Genomic DNA, 19,447 nt, shown 5'->3' with positions numbered 1-19,447 from the left:
GTTGCCCCCTAAAGCTGTCTGTACTGTAAGCAGTTCTGAACTGCTTRCAGTTCAGACTAGGTTTCTGTTTTTGTGTGTAATATAAAATCCAGTTCCCAAAGTGAATTTCTACTGGATAAGTATAGTATATTTGCTCTGGCAGCAAAGGCGGCCGACGGTATCCTGGGCATATGAAGAGGAGCATAGCCAGCAGCTTGAGGGAAGTGACCATCTCCCTTTGCTCGGCACGTGTTAGAGCACATCTAGAATACTGTGCCCTATTGGGGCCGTCCAGCGTAAGAAAGCTGTTGAACAGCTAAAGTAGGTTCAGCGGAGGGTCCCCAAGGTAGTCATGTGCTGGAGCATGTGCCCTGTGAGAAGAGGTTCTGGGAGCTGGGCTTCTTCAGCCTGGGGAAGAGAAGGCTTCAGAGAGACCTAAGAGGAGCCTTCCAGTGCCCACAAGGAGGTTACCAAGATGACAGAGCCCTGTTCTTCACCAGGGTACGTGATGGGAGGATAAGTGGAAACAGGCATAAACTGAAACATGAGAGGTTCCAACGGGATATGAGGAAAAACGTTTTTCCCCTGAGAACAGTTAAGTGTTGGAATGGGTTGCCCAGAGAGGTAGCGCAACATTTCCATTCAAAAGAATAGTGTCATTACCGTCTTCGGCAATTCTCGTGGGTTTTTTTAGGACCTCGACTGTGTTAGTACTTGTTTGCCGCACTAATTAAATCATGGCAGCCCTTTCACTGTTGGTCTTTTTCTTTCCTCTTTTTTTTTTTTCCAGTTGCCGTTACAGAGTTTGAGAATTATAGTTACTGCTCCATTTTCTTTCCAGAGCAAAGGAAGCTTTGTTTGCACTTGGAAGATCTGTTCAAATGAAACCGTACTAGCTGGATTAGGATACCTGCCCAGGAAGACATTGCAAATATAGAAGAACAGAAGCCTTGAACTTCTTAATCTCATAAAAGGAGCATAATTATACTTTTTATGGCATAGAAACCATTATAAGTGTAGTTAAATATTCTGAACATCTATAGCCATAGTGTTGTCTAAAACACACTCTAAAACCTGTTTCTTACCATTTAGATTTGTTAATCCAATGTAGCAGCAGAAATGGAAATCTTTAAAATGAGTAGCCTGTACCTCTCCGGYGTTCTATGTCTTGCTTCTCTGTCAYGTCACGGCATAGMACTGCTCTAGCTGCTCTTTTCCTCTTACATTTCTCGCCTGTTCCTTCCGTGAATGGAATGCTCTGACAGCCTTTTGGCTTCTTAAGTCAAAGTACTGTTTAACCTAAACAGAAGGGAAGAAATATTTCAGCGGATTTAAAAATAACAAGGGGTTATAACAGGTGTCACCTGTATAACCTGAAGTGTTGCCATCCTTTCTGTTGAGATTTTAGGCAGATTTCCATTTCCCAGTCATCACTAATCTGTCAGGTCTTCTATCAAGTATTCACTCTTTYGCAGTCTCTCTCCCATGTGAATGAATGTGTGTTTTTAAGCTAGCAAGAGTATTCATTTTTCTGAGTTCACAAGTGTAGGTTTTTTCTGTTCCTCAACTCAGGTTTGARAGTAAGTTTGGTTTCTGCGTTGGCTGTTGGTGGAGGGGTATGTCCGAATCATTGTTCCCTCTCTCGCCTGTTTTTCTGGAAGCCTGCTGTTAAATTTAGTAGTACCTGGACAGATCATTGCAGCAATGACTGAGATGCTTTCAGATGCTACTGCTCTGTCACTGGAGATGAACAATCCCGTTGTTGGAGACAGCAGAACGTGTGGCCGAGGTTCATCTGATGCAGTGAGGAAGTGGGTTGCTAATTTTGGTATCCAAAAAAGCTAAAGCAGCTGATAGTGCAGAAGCATGTAAGGCGCTCCCCAAATTCCTCTGAGCTTGCAGATGGTGATATTTTGAGTATTGTCATTTCTATGGCAATCATCTGACTGCAATGTTTGTTCATAAAAACAGTATCCACCCCAGAATTTAATCTAACATAGTAAGTATATCAGTAACTAGGTCAGACTTGCTGCACTGTAACTATACATCTATTCCAGTGTCCTTGCTCAGTTCAGTAGTTTAGAGTTACAAAGCGGTAACAATTTCTGAAAAGCAAAAGCACTGATATGTGAAACGAGAAAGAATAATAAGTTTAGCAGAGTATTTGCATTGAACATAATTATCTCTCAAAAATGAAATGTAGCCTTATGCAAAGAGGCTGCACGTTTCCTTGTTACTCCCAAATACTTTCAATGTTTTGTCATTTACAGCAAAATACAAAAAGTTTGGATTATATTTGAATATGAAAATTTTGGATTATATTGAATTTCTAATCCTGGTGAGCTGTTGTTCAGTCAAAGGACTTCCATGTTAGAGCTCAAGCTCTAGGTTTCTCTATTTATCTCATGAATTTCTTGAAAACATCTGTGAGCTCTCTTTTGCTCTCGTGGTCACTGAGGAAACTTTGCAATTTCCCTAGAGTGGCAGTTCTGTTTGTCACAGATGATCATGTACAATAGGAGTTCCTGAGAAGTAGAAGTTTCATACATGGAAAAAGAGATTGGTCCAAGATGATTTCTTATGAATGTTGATATCTCTTCTACCACTAGTTTTCAGAAAGTGAGTTTTAATGATGGTTAACCCTGTAAGCTGCATTGAGTAACTGGAAGTACAAAACTGGCCGAATACATACCCTAGTCAAATTTAGGCAAATACTAATAGCCTCGCGCGGTTCCGATAATTTTTATGGCAGATATTTTCTGTGTTCCTGAAAAAATACGTGAAAGCTAGTTTTCATAAGAATTCCTTTTCTCCTAGACTGCTATTTAGTAGTACTCAGCGGGCAAATACAACTGCAAAACAGTTTTATTAGGGTCATTAATTGTTCCTTTCAAATTCTGAAGTAATTTGTATTTCAAAACTCAATATTTTGAAATACAGATAATTTCTAAATAAAACTTGACTGAGATTATTCTCTATAAAAAGGACAGAAATTAYTTACGTATCTTTCAGCCAAATAAGAGAATTTAAGGAGCTGCAACTTTCAGTGTGAGTGTGAACTTGTTTGCGTCAGAAAGTTGCACTGGTTAATGGAAAGTAAACTTTGACTAAACGGTGGTGCAAAGGAATGTTAGATGCTCTGCTTTTGTTTTTAAACTATTTGTGTTTTTCCTCTCTGTGATTTTATTTAAAATACTCCTTCGACTAAGGCAATGGCGACTACCATTTAACTAGGCTAAGTGCATCAATGCAGGACTTGCAGTAGCTTGTTAGTTTTTAAACTGTTATTTTAACTGAACTGGTGCCGAGTTTTTTTTTCCCCCTTTCAACATCATAGAATGTAAGGTGCTAGCTAGCAAATTCCAGTCTTTCTCAGTGGTGAACTATGCATTGTACTTTTTATTTTATATATGTAAGAAATTGAAACAAAATGTATTAAATTGCCAATGCCCAAAAGATTGCCAGTATTGGGATTAAAATTCAGGATATTTTCACCCTTACTCCTACTTTTCTGCGTAGAGGAACAGGCTTTTGTAACAAGTGCTGCTTATATTGTTTGAATTAATGCAGTATGCTCTGTTTAATTCAAAATATTCTATATTGTAACTTGTTTGCTTCCAAAGTGTGTGAGAGTTCTTGAGTACAGGTTATTTAACTGGTGTTCRATCTGTGTTGCTAACTTGAATTTAAAATAATAACTTGGAAAAAATTAGTTTATAATCCTTCTTATCAAACAATATTTTTCAAGTCAATTTGTCATGCTTAGCTTCTGAACTCCCCCTTGACTTTTGTTCCTAATATGACACAACCTGCATAGGCTGTACCAGAAATTGAATTTGGAGTGTATTGCCTTTGTTAATTAATACCATTAGCCACTGAAGATCTCTTTATTGGAGAATTCAAATCCACTTTTTCCTCCTTTGTCCATTTAAAATAGCTCTCTGCTTTGTTTTTTTTTTTTTTTTTATTATTATTTATTTGTTTCATTGTTCTTTAAAACTGTAGACAGTGAAAAATTAGCAGTGGTATACTTTGAGAATTCATTTTAAGCATTCAGCTTGTTTGCTACTACTTTAAGTCAACTGAACAGCAGTGAACCCTTTGTTGGTACTTGTACCAGGTGGCCACTGTATTTACCACTTYGGAAAAACCAACAAATGGGAAGCGCCGTAGTAGTGTCAAGTTCTAAAATACCTTTTCATCTCCAAATCCTGGGCCAAATGGTTAAAATTGTATCCGGCCTGTATGAGAACAGTTGAAGAGCTTCTCTAAATTGTACTACTACTGTAGCCATGTATTTCTGCTCAGAATCATTCACAATTTTCGTATTTCATATTATATACTTAAGTATAATTACTATAGTGTGTGTGTGTCAAGCAGAATAGCATTTTTATCTGCTATACTCTGAATGGTTACAGTAAATAAAAAGGGAGAGTATTAGATCTTTACAGCTGGTTGTAGAAGAAGGAAGCAGGTAAAATGATAAAGGAGGAGCCTGAGAGGGGCACAGGTAGATTTTGATTTAAAAGAAAACTAAAACAGAATCTGAGTGAGAATAGAGGAGAAGGCAGAGAAAGGCTTCACAGAACAAACTCAATACATTTGTAGAGGTAGACCTCTGCCTTTTAGGCCCCTATTTTGGAATCTGAATTCTGTTCATACAAGCATCCTGTGTTTTACTGTGGATTGAGTCTGCCAAAGTGTGTATTAGGTAGATAGGTACATCACTGAACAGTTTCAGTAATTAGAATAAAATTCATGTCTCTACTTTTTTATTGTTGTTGCTTTTAATCTATGGCAGCCAATAGCCAAGGCACAGTGTCAGGGAAACCTGACTTGAATATAGGACTCAAGATATTCTTAACTTGGACTTATTGGGAGGGATTTGTCTGATTTAGCATGACATGACCAGAGAGAAAGTGAGCAAGGATTCCGGAGGCTAATTCCGGAGGCTAATTCATACCATCCTAACATAGGTGCCTAAGAGGGACGTTAGTTGCACTGTATGGACTGTAAAGAGAGTCTAGATGATTAAAGTGACCAAATCTTAGAATGGCTAAAGTTAAATAAGACAATTTTCACTCTTTGGGGCGTTAAGGAAATAGGAAAATTGGGATGAGAAGATGCGTATTGTCTGAAGGATTTTACAGAATTCTCCGGTGCAATTGCAAAAACCGTAAGCAGTTTTTAGGTGTCTCCAAGATGCATTTAATTCATTTCTGATGGATTCCATAGTGATTTTGTTGTTATTCAGATAAGCCRTTAGATATATATGGAAAAAGCACATTCCAATAAAAGCTTACTACCTTTCTTTGTTGCATTGCTCAAACACGTTGTCGTTTCTGAAATACAGCCCTTCACAAACCTGATTCTACCAAGCATGACAAAAATCTGTAGGCATTAGTGAGCTCGTAACTTATTGTTCTCCTCTGTATGTGTTCTTAACTAGGAGAAAGCAGATGATGTTGCTTTACTCCCAAGGAAATTAGCATCACTCTCATTATACCCATTTCTGCTTMAAGGAAAATGTCTTTCCTCTTAAAGCAGCAGACTTCAGAAGAACCTAAGTAATTGACAGTACACATTATACTCTGACTGAGTTCAGGCGTACTAGGTGTGTATTAAGAAGACAATGGAATAGATTAGTTTGGGGGTATATTGCATATCAAAATTTTCTATACAGCTATCAGAATATTAAATAAAAGGAAAAGGCTTCATAAAGCCTCATATAATCCCTCCTGGCATGGGTATAGGAGTAGATGTTCAGATTTTTTCCTTTAAGTATGCTGATATGATTAAATTTAACTTGACACAAGTGATGTATGGTACCATGTGATTGTAATATTTAAAAGAAAAACCACTTTTCTGACTGAATACCTACTAGCTATAAATTTCTGTGTAGCAATATCTAATCTGAATTTCTTTTGCAGCTAGAAGCTGCCTGAATACTAACACATTTACTGTATTCTCCATCTCACTGGGTGCATACTCAGCAGATACTGAACTGTTTCAATATTTTCAGATAGCTTATTTCATCTTAAATAACTGTTCTAGTGTAAAAGATAGCCAGTTCATTTCATGTGGATTAAAAACAATTTTAAAGCTATAACTTTTCTTTCCCCAAGTAGTCTATGCAGATGCTTATTGTCACTAATTCTAGGGCTTGGAGGCTGTTGCTTTTATAAATGCTGCTGCGCTGTATAAACACAAATGCTTTTGGATGCTGTTGCTGTAAATTAGCTATATGCTTCTGGTGAATATGTTGAAGTTTTTCTCAATGCTATCTCAGTTTTGGAATTACATTTCCTTTCCCTACTGCTTCCCTCCACAGAGCCACAGAAATAAACTATAAACTGAGAAGAGGATCATTTGTGTCCGGTCCTGCAATCTGTATTAATTTAAAATGACATATTGTTCAAAGCAATGCTTTGTAGCTTACCAGTGTCAGGCACTTTTAGCATGTGGCACGGGCCAGCTTTACAGCAAGATTTCCTATTATATATTATATATGTTCAGCTTTGAGAAGAGGGGCTAGTCTAATAATGCAGCTCTAGAGAAGATGTGCAGGAAGAAGAAATATACTTCTGCAGATTCAGAGCAATTCTAGTCACTGACCCCTACAGATGGGAAAACTAAAATACAGTGACAAATTACCCTTTCCTTCCATGGTAAGAGAAGCATTTTAGAGATTTAGCAATGTAAAACTTACCAGTTACTATGGGCAATGAAAGTCTTTCCAATGGCACCAAATCCACTGAAAGATTTTGTTCATTTTCTTTGTAACTGCAGATTCATTGTTGCACTCTGTTAATACAGATTTGTCTTTATTTTCAGCTGTTGTGATGTGTGTTTAGAAATACATTTTGTACTGCATACGTGAATTTGATTGCCATCTTCACCTCATCAGTGAGAAGAGCTTTACCTTACTTTGGTGTTGTGTTTTGATTTGCTAGCAGTGCAGTGATAAACAAGCACAACAAAGTCTAGCAGAGTCAGGGGCCAATCTGTTCCTTGTGCCCGATGATATTTTGATAGGCATTTTAATCTTAGAAGTAAATAACATCAGACATGATGTTCCATAATTTCATTTYAGTGCCAAAAAATGAATGCTACCTCAACTGGTATTAAACAAGATGGCACAGTGTAGTAGTTGGTCCTTGCAGCTCAGATCATCTGTGTTCCACCATAAATAATAGGAAGATGTCAAACCAGAAGGAGATACGGACATTTTCTGAAAGCAGTGCTAACAACGAATTCCTAGGTTCTTGATATTTTTACTTCTTCTGAATAATTTAAAGATGGGAAACAGTAAAATGGTGAATTTCTTATGCAGTAAAACTATACTGAGCGCTATAGGAATAGCTGCTGCTTAGTTTTAATCAAAAGTTTATGAAAGTGAAGATCACAGTTCTTGCCTCTTGGAACTGGTAATTATGATTTATGCAWAAATTTAATTCGTAAATATTCTGTCATACTTGGTAAAAGTGGGGTCATATTTAAAGAAAAATCTGCTTGGTAAGAGTTACAGGYACAATGCAGAATATTTGCAATTCATATGTGCATTCAGATGTTTTTGCATGTGATCTCTGTGAACAATGGAGGACAGACTTTTTGGAGGACAGAACTGTTYTTTGTTTCCTTTTACCTGTTTGCAGCCCTCTTAGTTGTGCTAATATAATTATTTYATAGAATCTTAGAATCATAGAAATATTGAAGGGACAGCTGGAGGTCATCCAGTCCAAGCTCTAGTTCTAAGCAGAACTGACAACCATGCTACATCAGTCAGCCATGGCTTTGTCTAGCCAAGTCTTGAGAACTTCCAAGGTTGAGATTCCCCGCCTTCTCTGGGTAACCTGTTTTGAGGACTGCACTACTCTCCTACTGAGGAAGTTCTTCCTAATGTCCATCATGAACCTCCCATGCYGCAGTTGGTGACCCTTTTGCCTTTGTGTGTCACCCATGCCACAACAAGTAGGTTTTGGCTCCATCATTTTTGTTACTGCCCTTCAAATAGAGGAAGCTATTAGATTGCACTTTGCTGGACTAAATAAGCCCCCATCCTCCCTCAAGCTCTCTTTTCAGGACATAGCTCTAAGCTGCTGATCGTCTTGCTAGCCTCAGGAGTTTCTCCTCATCCCTCTTGAACTGGAGGCAGGGACAGAAACTACAATATTCTATGYGCCATGCCAAATGGAGTGCGGGCTAACAATATACCTTACCTACTGGCCATGTTTCTTCTAATGTAGCTTAGTATCCATTTTGGATACTAGAGTATAAGTATTCCACTTACTACCAATCGTGAGCAAGATGCTAAGCCATTGATCTTAGAGCCTGACAGTCTAGCTGGTTTTCAACCCACCTAAAAGTCCAGTCTTTCCAAAGAAGCTGTTCGAAGAGTTCAGTTCAAAGAAATGTCATGCAAATTTGCCCTCAAATAGCCGCTGCTGCCTTTCAGTCTTGACCTGTCACATTACTGTCACTTTAGCCTTGTCTTGCCACAGATCTGCATACCTAAGGCAAGCTGCAATTTGACATAGTAACCTCAGCGGTGCTTTCGTGAAGCAACCAAAAGTCTACTTGGGACTTCAGTTCAGGGAAACTGCTGTGCTTAGTCACAGTCCCAGTTTCTTGGTTCTCTCTGTAATCGTTTTTGTTGTCTGTTTGTAAAACACGTTACTCTTTCTGTCTGGTGACTTTTAACTGAAAGCCATTTCTTTATATGTGAATAAGGACTAATTAGGTGCACATGAATCTGATATGATTTCTCCAGAACAGATGCCCTAAAAAAATGTGGTATATGGGTGGTATAGTGTGGTGTGGTATATGATGTAGGTTCACTACCTTCTGAATTGTGGTAGCTAACAAAACTGGCAAATACATTGCTATATTTTGTCATAAGTCTATTAGAAAACCAACTTTTAAAAAGTCAGTCTATTTATTTTGATCTCGGTGAGGCAGCAGCTGTATAACAACTTTGTGTGACTATTAACCTCAGCTAGATTAAATTGACTGATTTAGATGCTTCTGAAAAATGCAGCTGTATGCAGTCCCAGTCCTCTGAGAAATTTAGTCTAATATTTTTGTGAGTAAATTTAAATTGAAGTATTGAAATCTACCTAGAGCAAAATCCTAAATGAATTGTTTCAGCCATGTTACAGGAATTTCTCAGCTTTCTGTAAATTCCAGTAAGAGCCATACACATGCTTATTTCCCCCTTTTCAGACTCTAATGGTTTTGAATGTTCAATCCTTGATCGGAGAAGTTTTTTGACTTAATTCCAAAAATCCTTATGCTCATATGTAAGTTACAAAGTGGTAATAGTCTCATTGGCATTTAAAAGGCCTKCATCGCATGATGCAGAGTTATGCAAAGACCATAAGCAGTCTTGCTACATAACCAAAGTCTTCACCTGGGCTTCTCAGAAGGACCAGTGCACCCTAATAAATTGGTAACACGTCTCCACATCTTCCACTACTCARTGCTTCCACTGTATGAATTACATTTTTGTCTGTAGTTCTAAAAGATGGCCCAAGATTCCCAATTTTTGATTGCTTCTGAGACTTGCAGGCTACCTTGCTTCTAGTTGCATTGCATATTTTTCTTTTACAACGTCTCTTATAGTAGTTCTGAGCTTTATGTTAGCCAAATTATGAGAACAGGTTGATGTTTTTACCATTTCTTGTAAGGGCCTTGTAATTCAGAACTCGCTCTGCTTTGCCTTAAGTATTACACATTTAAGATGTAAGATAATTAAGGTATAGTTTCTCAGGTCAAAATCTTTTGTGTCATTATAGCTTATTATATTTCTCCTGCTTTATTCTCTTATCTCCCATTGCTTGTTTCTGCCCCTGTGCTTCAGTGCATTAACCTCTCACTCTCTCACTTACGGTGTCTCAGTTGCTTGTGAACTGATTTGGAAACTGATTCAGCTTTAGAAGTCCCATATGTTCAATCAGTATTGTAGGGAAAAAAAAAAAAAAAAAAAAAAAGGCCTGTGCAACCACTTCCTTAGAAGCAGAACAATAAGAAAATGGGCATGCTACCTTGACTGCAAATCAGCTTTAGGGAGTAGCAGCGATACTCAATAAAACGCCAGCAGAAAAAAATGCAGATGAAATTAGAAAACTTACATACCCCTCGTAGTTATAGTTGGATTAGAGATGATATAGGAAAAAAACAAGAAAAATCTTCTTTCTATGGAGACCCAATTGACAAGACTTTTTTTTTTTTCACATGGTGGATAAATGTGACAATAATTAAGACATGTCACAATCTTAATTTGCATTGCTTGTGGAACAGTTCTAGTCTCACATGCGCTATAGTGGGTGCTGCATTCATACTTCTCTTGTTGTGGATTAAACAAATGTAAACATATGTATTTTAGACAGCTTTCCAAACCCATCCTCAAGAATTGGAATATGATCCTTTGAGGAGAGAAAGCAGATTAGAAGTTGTAACTAGTCCCTTTCTTGCCAGTAAGTGCCTTTACACATAAAGTCATGAAATAGGATAAAAGTATAAAAGCAGTTTTGAAGATAYTATGCTGTTGTTGAAATTCCATCAAATCACGGAATAATGTAGACTGGAAGGGAACTTTGGTGGAGGTCACCTCCTTTTCAAATCAGGGATACTGCACGGTCAGATCAGGTTGTTCAGGGCCTTGCCCAACTGCATTTTGACAGCCTCTGAGATTGTGCAATCTCTGTGAGCAGCCTGTTTCTGTACTTTTAACCACCCTCATTATTATTATTTTTTTTATAGCCAGAGTTTCCCTTGCTGCAATTTTTGACCATTGCCTCTTGTTCTGTCACTCTGCACCTCTGAGAAAGGCCTGGTTCCTTCTTCTTTGCAACTAGCCTTTATGTTGGAGAAGATGCAGTTAAACTGTCTGTTAGCCCTCAAATCAGCTGCCTCAGCCTCTCCCCATAGGGTGCAGCCCTCCARCCATCTCAGTGGTCCTCCRCTGGACTCTCTCCAGTTTGCCTGTRTATCTCCTGTCCCGGGGAGCTCGAGACTGAGCCCAGCATTCCACATGCCATCTCACAAATGCTGTGTGGAGACAAGTAATCTCTTTCCTCAACCCTCTGGCTAGCCTCTTGCTGTTAGGGCCTGCTGTGCGGATAGCCTTTACTGCCTCCAAGGCAGGCTGCTGATTTCGTGTTTAACTTCTTGTCCACCAGCGCTCCAGCAGATCCTCTCCCGCAGAGCTGCTCCTTAGGCAGTCAGTCCATGGCCTGTACCAATGCATGCCATTATTCTGTCCCAAGAGCAGAACTTTGCAGTTTCCTTTTGTTGAACTTCATGGGGTTCTTGTCAGCCCATTCCTCTCGTGTCTCAAGACCCCAAGATGCCAGGCCTGACTCCAGTGTATCTATCCCAGCGTACCTGTCAGCTGCTCCCCCTATTTGGTGTCAACTGTGAACTTGTTTTCTGTCGCTTCATCCAGGCCTTCTATGAAGATGTTCAAAAGTTTGAGACCTGGTATTGACTCCTCAGGGATGGCAGTCGTGGCTCGTTACCAGTTARACTTCCAAACGGTGATTACTACTCTCTTTAAAGCCTAGCAGTCCAGGCTAGGCTAGGTAGTTTTTATCTACCTCAGATATTTACAGTCCAATCCATATTTTCCCTATTTTGGCATGAGGATGCTGTGTCATCCTCAGTATTCTCCAGTAAAGATGTGAAATAAGACTGAGGTACAGTTTTCTGCATTGWTTTGAGGGAAAGGGTAAGCTCCTCTTACATTTTCTTTTGAAGTGTATTAAGAATCAATTCTCATCATGGAGATGATGCTTAGATAATGAAGCTTAGATACACCTATTGAAAACTCCAGATTCTTCCGCTATATGTCCCTTTTTGTTCTTTTTTTCTTCAGATTTCTGAAAATGGGGRGGAAAAGTGAGGACAGATGAGCTGGTGAGGGAAGCCTACCAGTTAGTTTTTTTCAGACAGCATTGATTGATCGAACAGAAAGTTGAGCTGTAATTTAAAGGACCTGCATAAAATATCTAAGGGTCAGAGAGGGAGAAAGTGGAAGACAGGCAGGAAATTTAAGTAAAAGAAAGAAAGATTTAGGTGGTAGTGGGGGAGAAAGTGAAAACAAATTGATGTGACAGAATCATGTCTGTTTGGACCATTGAAAATGGCAAAAGCAGGAACTGTGGTGTAGGTAAAGAAAAGCTATAAATCATGCCGTCGTAAGGGCAGTAGAAAGTTTTAGCCGTAACATTTGGAAAGAAGACGGGTGCCAGGGGGAATTCTTTCTTCATGTTTATCTGTACATCCAGAATCCCATGTGGTCTTGAATACAGGTGGGGATCCAGACTAGGATTTATTCTTTGGCAAGTTGTTTGCCTTCATCTGTAAAACGTAAGTCACAGTATTTAACCTTCCCTCTTCACAGGGTGTTGTGATTCTTAATTAGTTAGTCTGTCCCATACATTGACACAAAATGGACATTTTCAGGTAAGTAGGAAGAATGTAGACTTTTACTGGCACACAGTATGTTTTATGTGAAGAAAACATAAGAAATCATAAGAAAATCTTTCTCTATAATGGAAGGAAAGAGATGCTACTGTTGATGTTCTTGAGGTAGTGAAGAAAATCTCTTTTGCTTACTCTTACTGCCTTTTCTCCTACGCTCTCCGCGGAAAATGTATTTTCCATTATCATTCTTACTTTTGAGAATACCCTTCTCTTGGAAGGATATTGTTTTTTAAATGAAATCTGAATCTGTCTCTGTACTGAAACTTCCCCCCCACACACAAAAAAAAAGTTGCTGGAGAATTCATTTTGTATGATTGCAGAAGCAAATGATGTGAGTCAAGTGGCCCGGTCAGATAATTAAGCTACAACAGAGARAGCTTGCAGAATCAGTCAATTGTGATTATTGGTCCAGTGTGGCAGGATGCCTGATTCCTTCTGAAAAATCTGAAGTGGCTGTTTTTATTATCATTAATTGCGGAGTGCCAGCAACGAATCTGTAAGAATTACTCTGTCACTTTAAAGAAATCCAGTGTATTTCAATTGGAAWATGGATGTAATGATGAGCCGATGGCTGTTTATCCGTTGTCCTATCCACCCTTTAGAATTARACATTTGTAAAGAATAATTCCCCTGGTAGAAGTCTGCTTTGTTTCTGAATTCTTGTACTTGCAGGCAATCCGTGACAGGGTGCCGATAAAGGTGTATTCTTTGGGGCTGTCTGTATCTTTCCGGCTTTTTTCTTTATTATGTAAYTTAATTAGAAGTTAAATCCTTTTTAAACTACCTCCAGAGTATCTAGGCAAGTTCTTTCAACAGTGTAGCATTAACTTGCTTAAAGTGCCTCACAAAACTAAACCTTGGAAGCATTTGTGAAATACTTGCCCTGGTAAGAAAGTGGGTTATCATGAAATGAAACAAAGAAGGAAACAGTATTTCAGTTGTAAGGAAGGATAAAGTACATTTAATCTAAAACAGGCTACTGCAGTATACATGCTTTACTTATGAAGTTCAGCAGCTTTAAAATAGAACTCATCTTGCTATTAAATTTACCACATGTAGGAGGAATTAATCACATAGAAATACGTACATGTTGCTGTACAGTGGAGCTATGGAGAAGTCAAAGCACTGGAAGTTCAGGGGCTTTTGTAACTTTGAATACAGGGTCTTAATTTTAAAATGGAAATGTTCAGCTTGCAACAACTTACATAGTAGCATTTCTAATGTTTTCTAAACAGCTATTAATGTCGTCAAGCTGTGTTTTTTCTTCTTCTGTGTGTAATCATCTGCTCACTGGTGCRCTCCGTAACTAGTAGCAGGAGACAGAGGAGTGGCCTGCTGTGATGGATGGGGCGAGGCCCAGCACACTGAGAGTCGAGTCCCATCTGGATTAGGTTTTGGGAGCAGTCAGATGTTGAGAGGGAGGTCAGTAAGCCTTGCATTAGCTCCCCCTCCTTCAACACCCCTATCATCCACGCTCATACACACATTGCAGTGCTCACACACCCTCGTCCATAATTGATGCTTGCTTTGGGCAGATTCTGTATGGCCTGGGACTAGAGCAGCTGCTAAGTTTATGGAGGATAAAGGGAGCAGGATGGTACAGCAGGTATTTTCACTTTTATTTTCACTTGAAATTCTGATTTTAGTCAAGCTAGGGCATTTCTTATTATCCAGCTGCACCGCTGCATGCAAGACTTCTGATACATGTTTTGTTGCTTAAGTCATTCTGAAAGAAGGCAAACTACAGCAGTGATTATGTGTCTCTGCTGTGCTTGATGTATCTAACTGAACCGTTCTTATAACCAGCAGGTTTACGGAGTAATGTTGCATTTTTCTTCTTTGTTTCCATGCCCTGAGGATATGATGCAGTTTGGCTCATTTAACTACAGTATGAGAGGCTTTCTCTGAATGTGAGATATCTCTTGCCAAAGAAACAAAACACACCAAACTGAAATAGAGTAAAACAAACAATAAAGTGTTAGTTAGACTTTAAAATGCAGGCAGCCAGAAAGGTTTTCATTGAATAAATACAGTTTTATGCTGCAAATGTGTTTTTAAAAAGGAACATTGCATAAGTAATATTTTCTGTACTGCCTTTTGTGTACAAACATAACAAGCTTGCCTTAYTACATTTTTACATTTTTCATGCATTTTTTCATTATGAAATCCTTTCTGAACAGAAGATACTGAAAAGGCATATTAAGATCTGAGGTACTAGGAGCATTTTTAAATCCRAAGTTTTTCTTCAAATGGAATAATATATATGGATTAGGAACAGCTTCACTTACCTACGTTGTCAGAACGCTCTCTTGTTTTGTTCCGTAGAGTTCAACATTTAAGCAGAAAGCAATAAAGTTGATTTTATACACTGCCACGTAAAGCATATTTTTCAGTTGAAATGTGGTTTTCATTAAATCTCAGGCCAAAACGTTTAGCAGAGCCTGACTGTCTGCCATCCTTTGTTCTTCTTTTGGTTGCCAACAACTACTTGATTAAAAACCWTACACAAAAGTGAGCATTAAGGGGTCATTTAAACTTAAAGTAAAGCTACTTGGAACAGAGTCTGARCTGACAACATCTGCGTAGTCTCTCATGCCTACGTTGTATCACACAATGTCTGTGTACTGTCAGCCRCAGTTCTGAGATTACTCTTGGTACCTGAGCTTGTAGGCTAATTTAGGATCAATGTTTCCCGTTGCTTTCAGGGCCGTTCCATATTCTCAACTTGATGCCTTGYATCTATTATTTCCTTTTTTTCATTTTAGTTCGCTTTGTTTTAAAGGGCACAGTAATGAGTCGTTTTAGATGACCGTGCCTAAGGAATTTCTGGTTTGTTAAGATCCATTAAAATGTAGCCGAGTTTTGCGTAGTCTGGAGTTTTCATCGAGCACAGGTATATACAACGATTTATTAGGTTAAACTGCCTTGTTCTTGATGTAAATTCATATTTTAAACTTCTGGTGCAATGCACATCTTAGTAATAAACAACATGTTTATACATAGGTGCTTATATACTGTATTGTAATGCTGTGTCTATTGAGTTCACTTTAAATAAAAAATTCACATTAATTTTAAACCTAAAGAAGGCTATAGCAGTCTGCTGCTTTTAAGAGAAGAATAGCTCAGGTTTCTTATTATCATTTTAAACTTTCAGCCTAAAGTAGAGTATGCAAGTGTAATACCTATAGGATTATTTTTTTCTTTCTTTCTTTCTTTCTTTCTTTCTTTTTAACAGACAATTTATTGAATACATAATGCCTGGGCTGATGACCTTTGCCAGTTTCCTACTCTGAGTATAGGAGGGTTTTTTATGGCGGGACTGTAAACCTTTGAATATGTAGGAGCTATATAAAAATACTGTTCCTTCATTATTTGTTTATTTAAAACTGGGGCCCCTTTAACAAGAGGTCCAGCCCTCCCCTTGACAAGTCTGATCAATGARGTAGAAGAGCGTCAGCAGTGGTGCGGAGGTGCAGAAGTTCCCAGTGCAGTGTGCCATTTTATGATAATTCTAAAAAGTGAAACATTTCGAGTTGCTGGTAAGAAATCATRTAACAGCACAATGTTCTTAATTAAATATTAGCTGTAATTAGCACTAAGTATGAATGCTTTGAATATTAATTAGAGCCTCCTGGAACTGCTGTCAATGTTAATGAGAAACAGTGGGGGTCTCAGCAACATCTGTTTTAGAGCTCAAGGTAGTATAGAAACCTTTATATGAAATGCACCTGGACATTAGCTCGTGGTCCCTTCRTTGCCGTTATTGTTCCTTTTTAACATCTGCTGACTCTAATGCCATGTTTAGYAGCTGACATGAAGGAACAGCTTACCAGCAGTAACCAGCTACTGCATTTCAAAGCCAGCACGGTGACAGTGATTGTATGGGCAGAACTTCAAGTTGCTTATTGAAGTCCATCTTGAAACACCTGATGTATAAAAAAATCAAGGCCCCCCCCCCACTCTCCTTTCCAAAAATTTTTTAAAGTATTCCTTTAAAATATAATAAATCTCTCAGGTGGAATCCGTTTATTGCTGCTTGTTATTTCATCTCAATTATTTTTTAACAGTGAGAAAATATTATGTACAAAAAAAAAAAAAGAAAGAGACCTTAAAATTTTAGCACAAGAAGGTATAGGTATGCTCTTACTAAGTTGAAATTATAAGGATTTTTAACCTCTATTGAAATTTAAATCACAGCGAGTTTCAGTGCAACACTAACTTAAAAATATTATAGATGCATACAAATGAAACTTCCTGCCTTAACCCTGTGAAGTAGATGCCACTGTTTTCATTTTAAACATAGCTGAATGAGGCAATGTAAACTACTTGCTCAGGGCCATACACTAGCATAGTAGCAAAGATGAGATTAACATTAGGGAAGTTTAGTTTCCTCCTGTAATGCTTAATTGTCTGGAGCACGGTGCCTTTTCAAAGGAAAAAGTAATTTCCCCCTCTAATCCTGACATGTACCCAAGGTTTGTTCTTGTGCTGTGATCTTCAAATTTTTGAAAGCTCCTGATTTTAGGCCCAGTTCAAGTCAGATCACTGATGTCTGAATTAGCTGAAAGTGGCTGGAAATGTCCTTAGGTAGGAATGCAAAAGAATGACTTTTACTCTTCCAGTYTAATTTGAATTTAGAAAATCAAGAACTTGTGAGGACAAAGAAATGAAATCCCTACAGTATTCCTCTGCAGGTACTTGTACATGCTGTGGTGAGAGAATGATAACTTATTTTTAAAACTTCTTTAATTTTTATTGATTTATTTATTTTTACATTACTTGATATTTATAGGGATAGCTTTATCTTGCTAGCCAGTTAGTGTGTGTCAGTGTAGACTCCTTACAGCCCTCTATAGTCCCTGTATGGATGGTCTCTAATGCTGTGTCATCTGTTGCATCATGCTTTGAGCATCACTTAAACGTGCTAAAAAAAGTGTTCTCTGTTTCCCTCTCGTTATCATTATTTGATATGAGTAGAACATTTAAACAGTTAGCACGTTTGACTTTCCACTGTYGTATCAAATGTAAAAACAGATCAAACTATCTATAGAGAAATAAGGATATTTGTTTTTTAATTGTACAGATTTAGTGTAATATGAAAATGAAATACCGTTGTCTTCAAATTTTGGTAGCTTTTAAAGTTTTTAAATATATTTATTTTGACATCTTGCAATGTAGCATTTTTCTTTTTATTAGCTTCATGTTTTAAATTGATGTATTTTTTAGATTCAAATATATAATAYGATGAAATTCAAGCTTGAAGTTACAATTGTTCTGTATTTGTGTAGGGCAGTTGCTCAATACGGTATACTTCAGAGTAGTTCTGAATACCTAACAGAGCATTATTTCATGTAAATATTTTCAAGTATGTGAACAGTATTTGCCCAAATTTTGCTGTGTGCAGGTTGCAAGAAGTATGTTCTGAAAATAGTAAATCATAATTGATCACAGACTGTATGCCAACTTTATCGCATGTCTGTAATGACGGTTGCACTCAGCAACTTTTGGAACAAGCTGAGCCCTCTTCCGTATTTGAGTTGAGGCATTAGTTCAGGCAGATTTYACTGACCTTTTACAGTTAAAGAATAGTCTACAATTACCCAAGGAACAGCAGCTTCATTTGTCTCATTGCGATAAGATTGAATAGGGTTAGCAAGACAGGAGTTTAATTCAGATAGGAAATACTCTCCTCCAGAAACAAACTTTGCGCCCTTTTCAGGCCAGCAATCTTGTAGGATGTTACCATCGCTTTCTAAATTATTTTATCTCACTCCACGTTTCTTCTTCCCCTTTTCCTGCTTTGCGCTTTACAGGGTAATCAGGAAGCTACAGCTCCTCCTGACACAATGGCACAGCCTTACGCCTCGGCGCAGTTCGCTCCACCTCAGAACGGCATCCCTGCGGAGTACACGGCCCCGCATCCCCATCCGGCTCCAGACTACCCCGGCCAAACCACTGTTCCAGAGCACACGTTAAACATGTACCCTCCTGCCCAGACACACTCTGAACAGAGCGCAGCTGACACAAATGCACAAACTGTCTCCGGCACAGCCACAGTAAGTCGAGGTTTCAGCCATTTTTAAAAAGAAGTTGTACATCTCACGTTACGTATATGTTTACTGATATCATTTATTCTTGTGTTACACTTAATAGTTTTACACTTGATTTGTGTTAGGATTACTCACTATTCTAAGGTTGAAAGCCTCTCTAGGTTTTTCTTTGAACTTGGATAATATTATTCTTCTGCTTTTGGAGCAGCCTCTTATGAAATGTGGGAGGTTGGTAGAATCTGTTCTTTCCAAATTGCTTTTCTACAATATCAGACTGACAAAATGATTAATGGCAAACCCATGAATCATACAATAATGTTTGACTAATTCTTCTCTGGAAGAACATAGGAAAAGAGTGTTTGTTAACATTTGTTTGAAAGAAAAACAATTTAAAGAAAAAAATATTTTTTATTTTTTTTGTGACCTCTATATTTCGCAGAAACACTTTTGAGTGGAGTTTTTTTAATTTAAAAAAGTTGTTTTGAGTGATCCTGTATTGAAGTTGCACAACTACGTGACTATGCATTATGAAGAGATTGCCTGCAATACTATATTTTCCAGGAAATTTGTTTGTGCAGCTGTTAAGAAACTTGTATGTAGGACAGGACAGTGTTGCATCACAGATATTTGATATTCAGTGTCACTGCTTAGTATCAAATTTACTTCTAAGTCCTCCTAAAGTTTGATCTCTTTATAAYGTACTGAGATGAAATTCCAAATGCTGAAGCACTCATATGTTGAAAATATCACTTAAAACTGTTCTGCTGAGGACAGAAATGGTAGACTTTCCCTTTTGCTTGAATTAGGTACTTCTGAAATGTCATGAATTATGCAAGAGACTCGGTGGATGGTCCTACCTTGTAATTTAAATCGCAGATTTCACACTTTGATAGTTTAGTGCTTCTGTCTTGATTCTAGATCAGGACCCAGGA

General features: G+C 38.0%; 1 protein-coding gene across 6 annotated transcripts in view; it reads left to right on the top strand.

The window, feature by feature from the left end:
- The window catches only part of RBFOX1 (RNA binding fox-1 homolog 1), a 259,878-nt gene that overhangs the window by 101,678 nt on the left and 138,753 nt on the right, over positions 1 to 19,447 (top strand). For 5 of the 6 annotated variants that reach the window (XM_085303559.1, XM_085303576.1, XM_085303568.1 and 2 more), the window contains exon 2: positions 18,279 to 18,521. In XM_085303559.1, the coding sequence (XP_085159685.1) occupies positions 18,279 to 18,521 (243 nt within the window). Of the gene's footprint in view, positions 1 to 13,930; positions 14,072 to 18,278; positions 18,522 to 19,447 lie in introns of those variants that run through there. The other variant, XM_085303551.1, reaches the window with a different exon arrangement.

The sequence above is a fragment of the Rhea americana genome, unplaced genomic scaffold, assembly GCF_003343005.1.
Source record: "Rhea americana isolate MKP2758 unplaced genomic scaffold, rheAme1 scaffold_10, whole genome shotgun sequence".
Lineage (NCBI taxonomy): Eukaryota > Metazoa > Chordata > Aves > Rheiformes > Rheidae > Rhea > Rhea americana.
The sequence above is the reverse complement of the archived record's forward strand: the minus strand, read 5'-3'. Positions and strand labels throughout refer to the sequence as shown.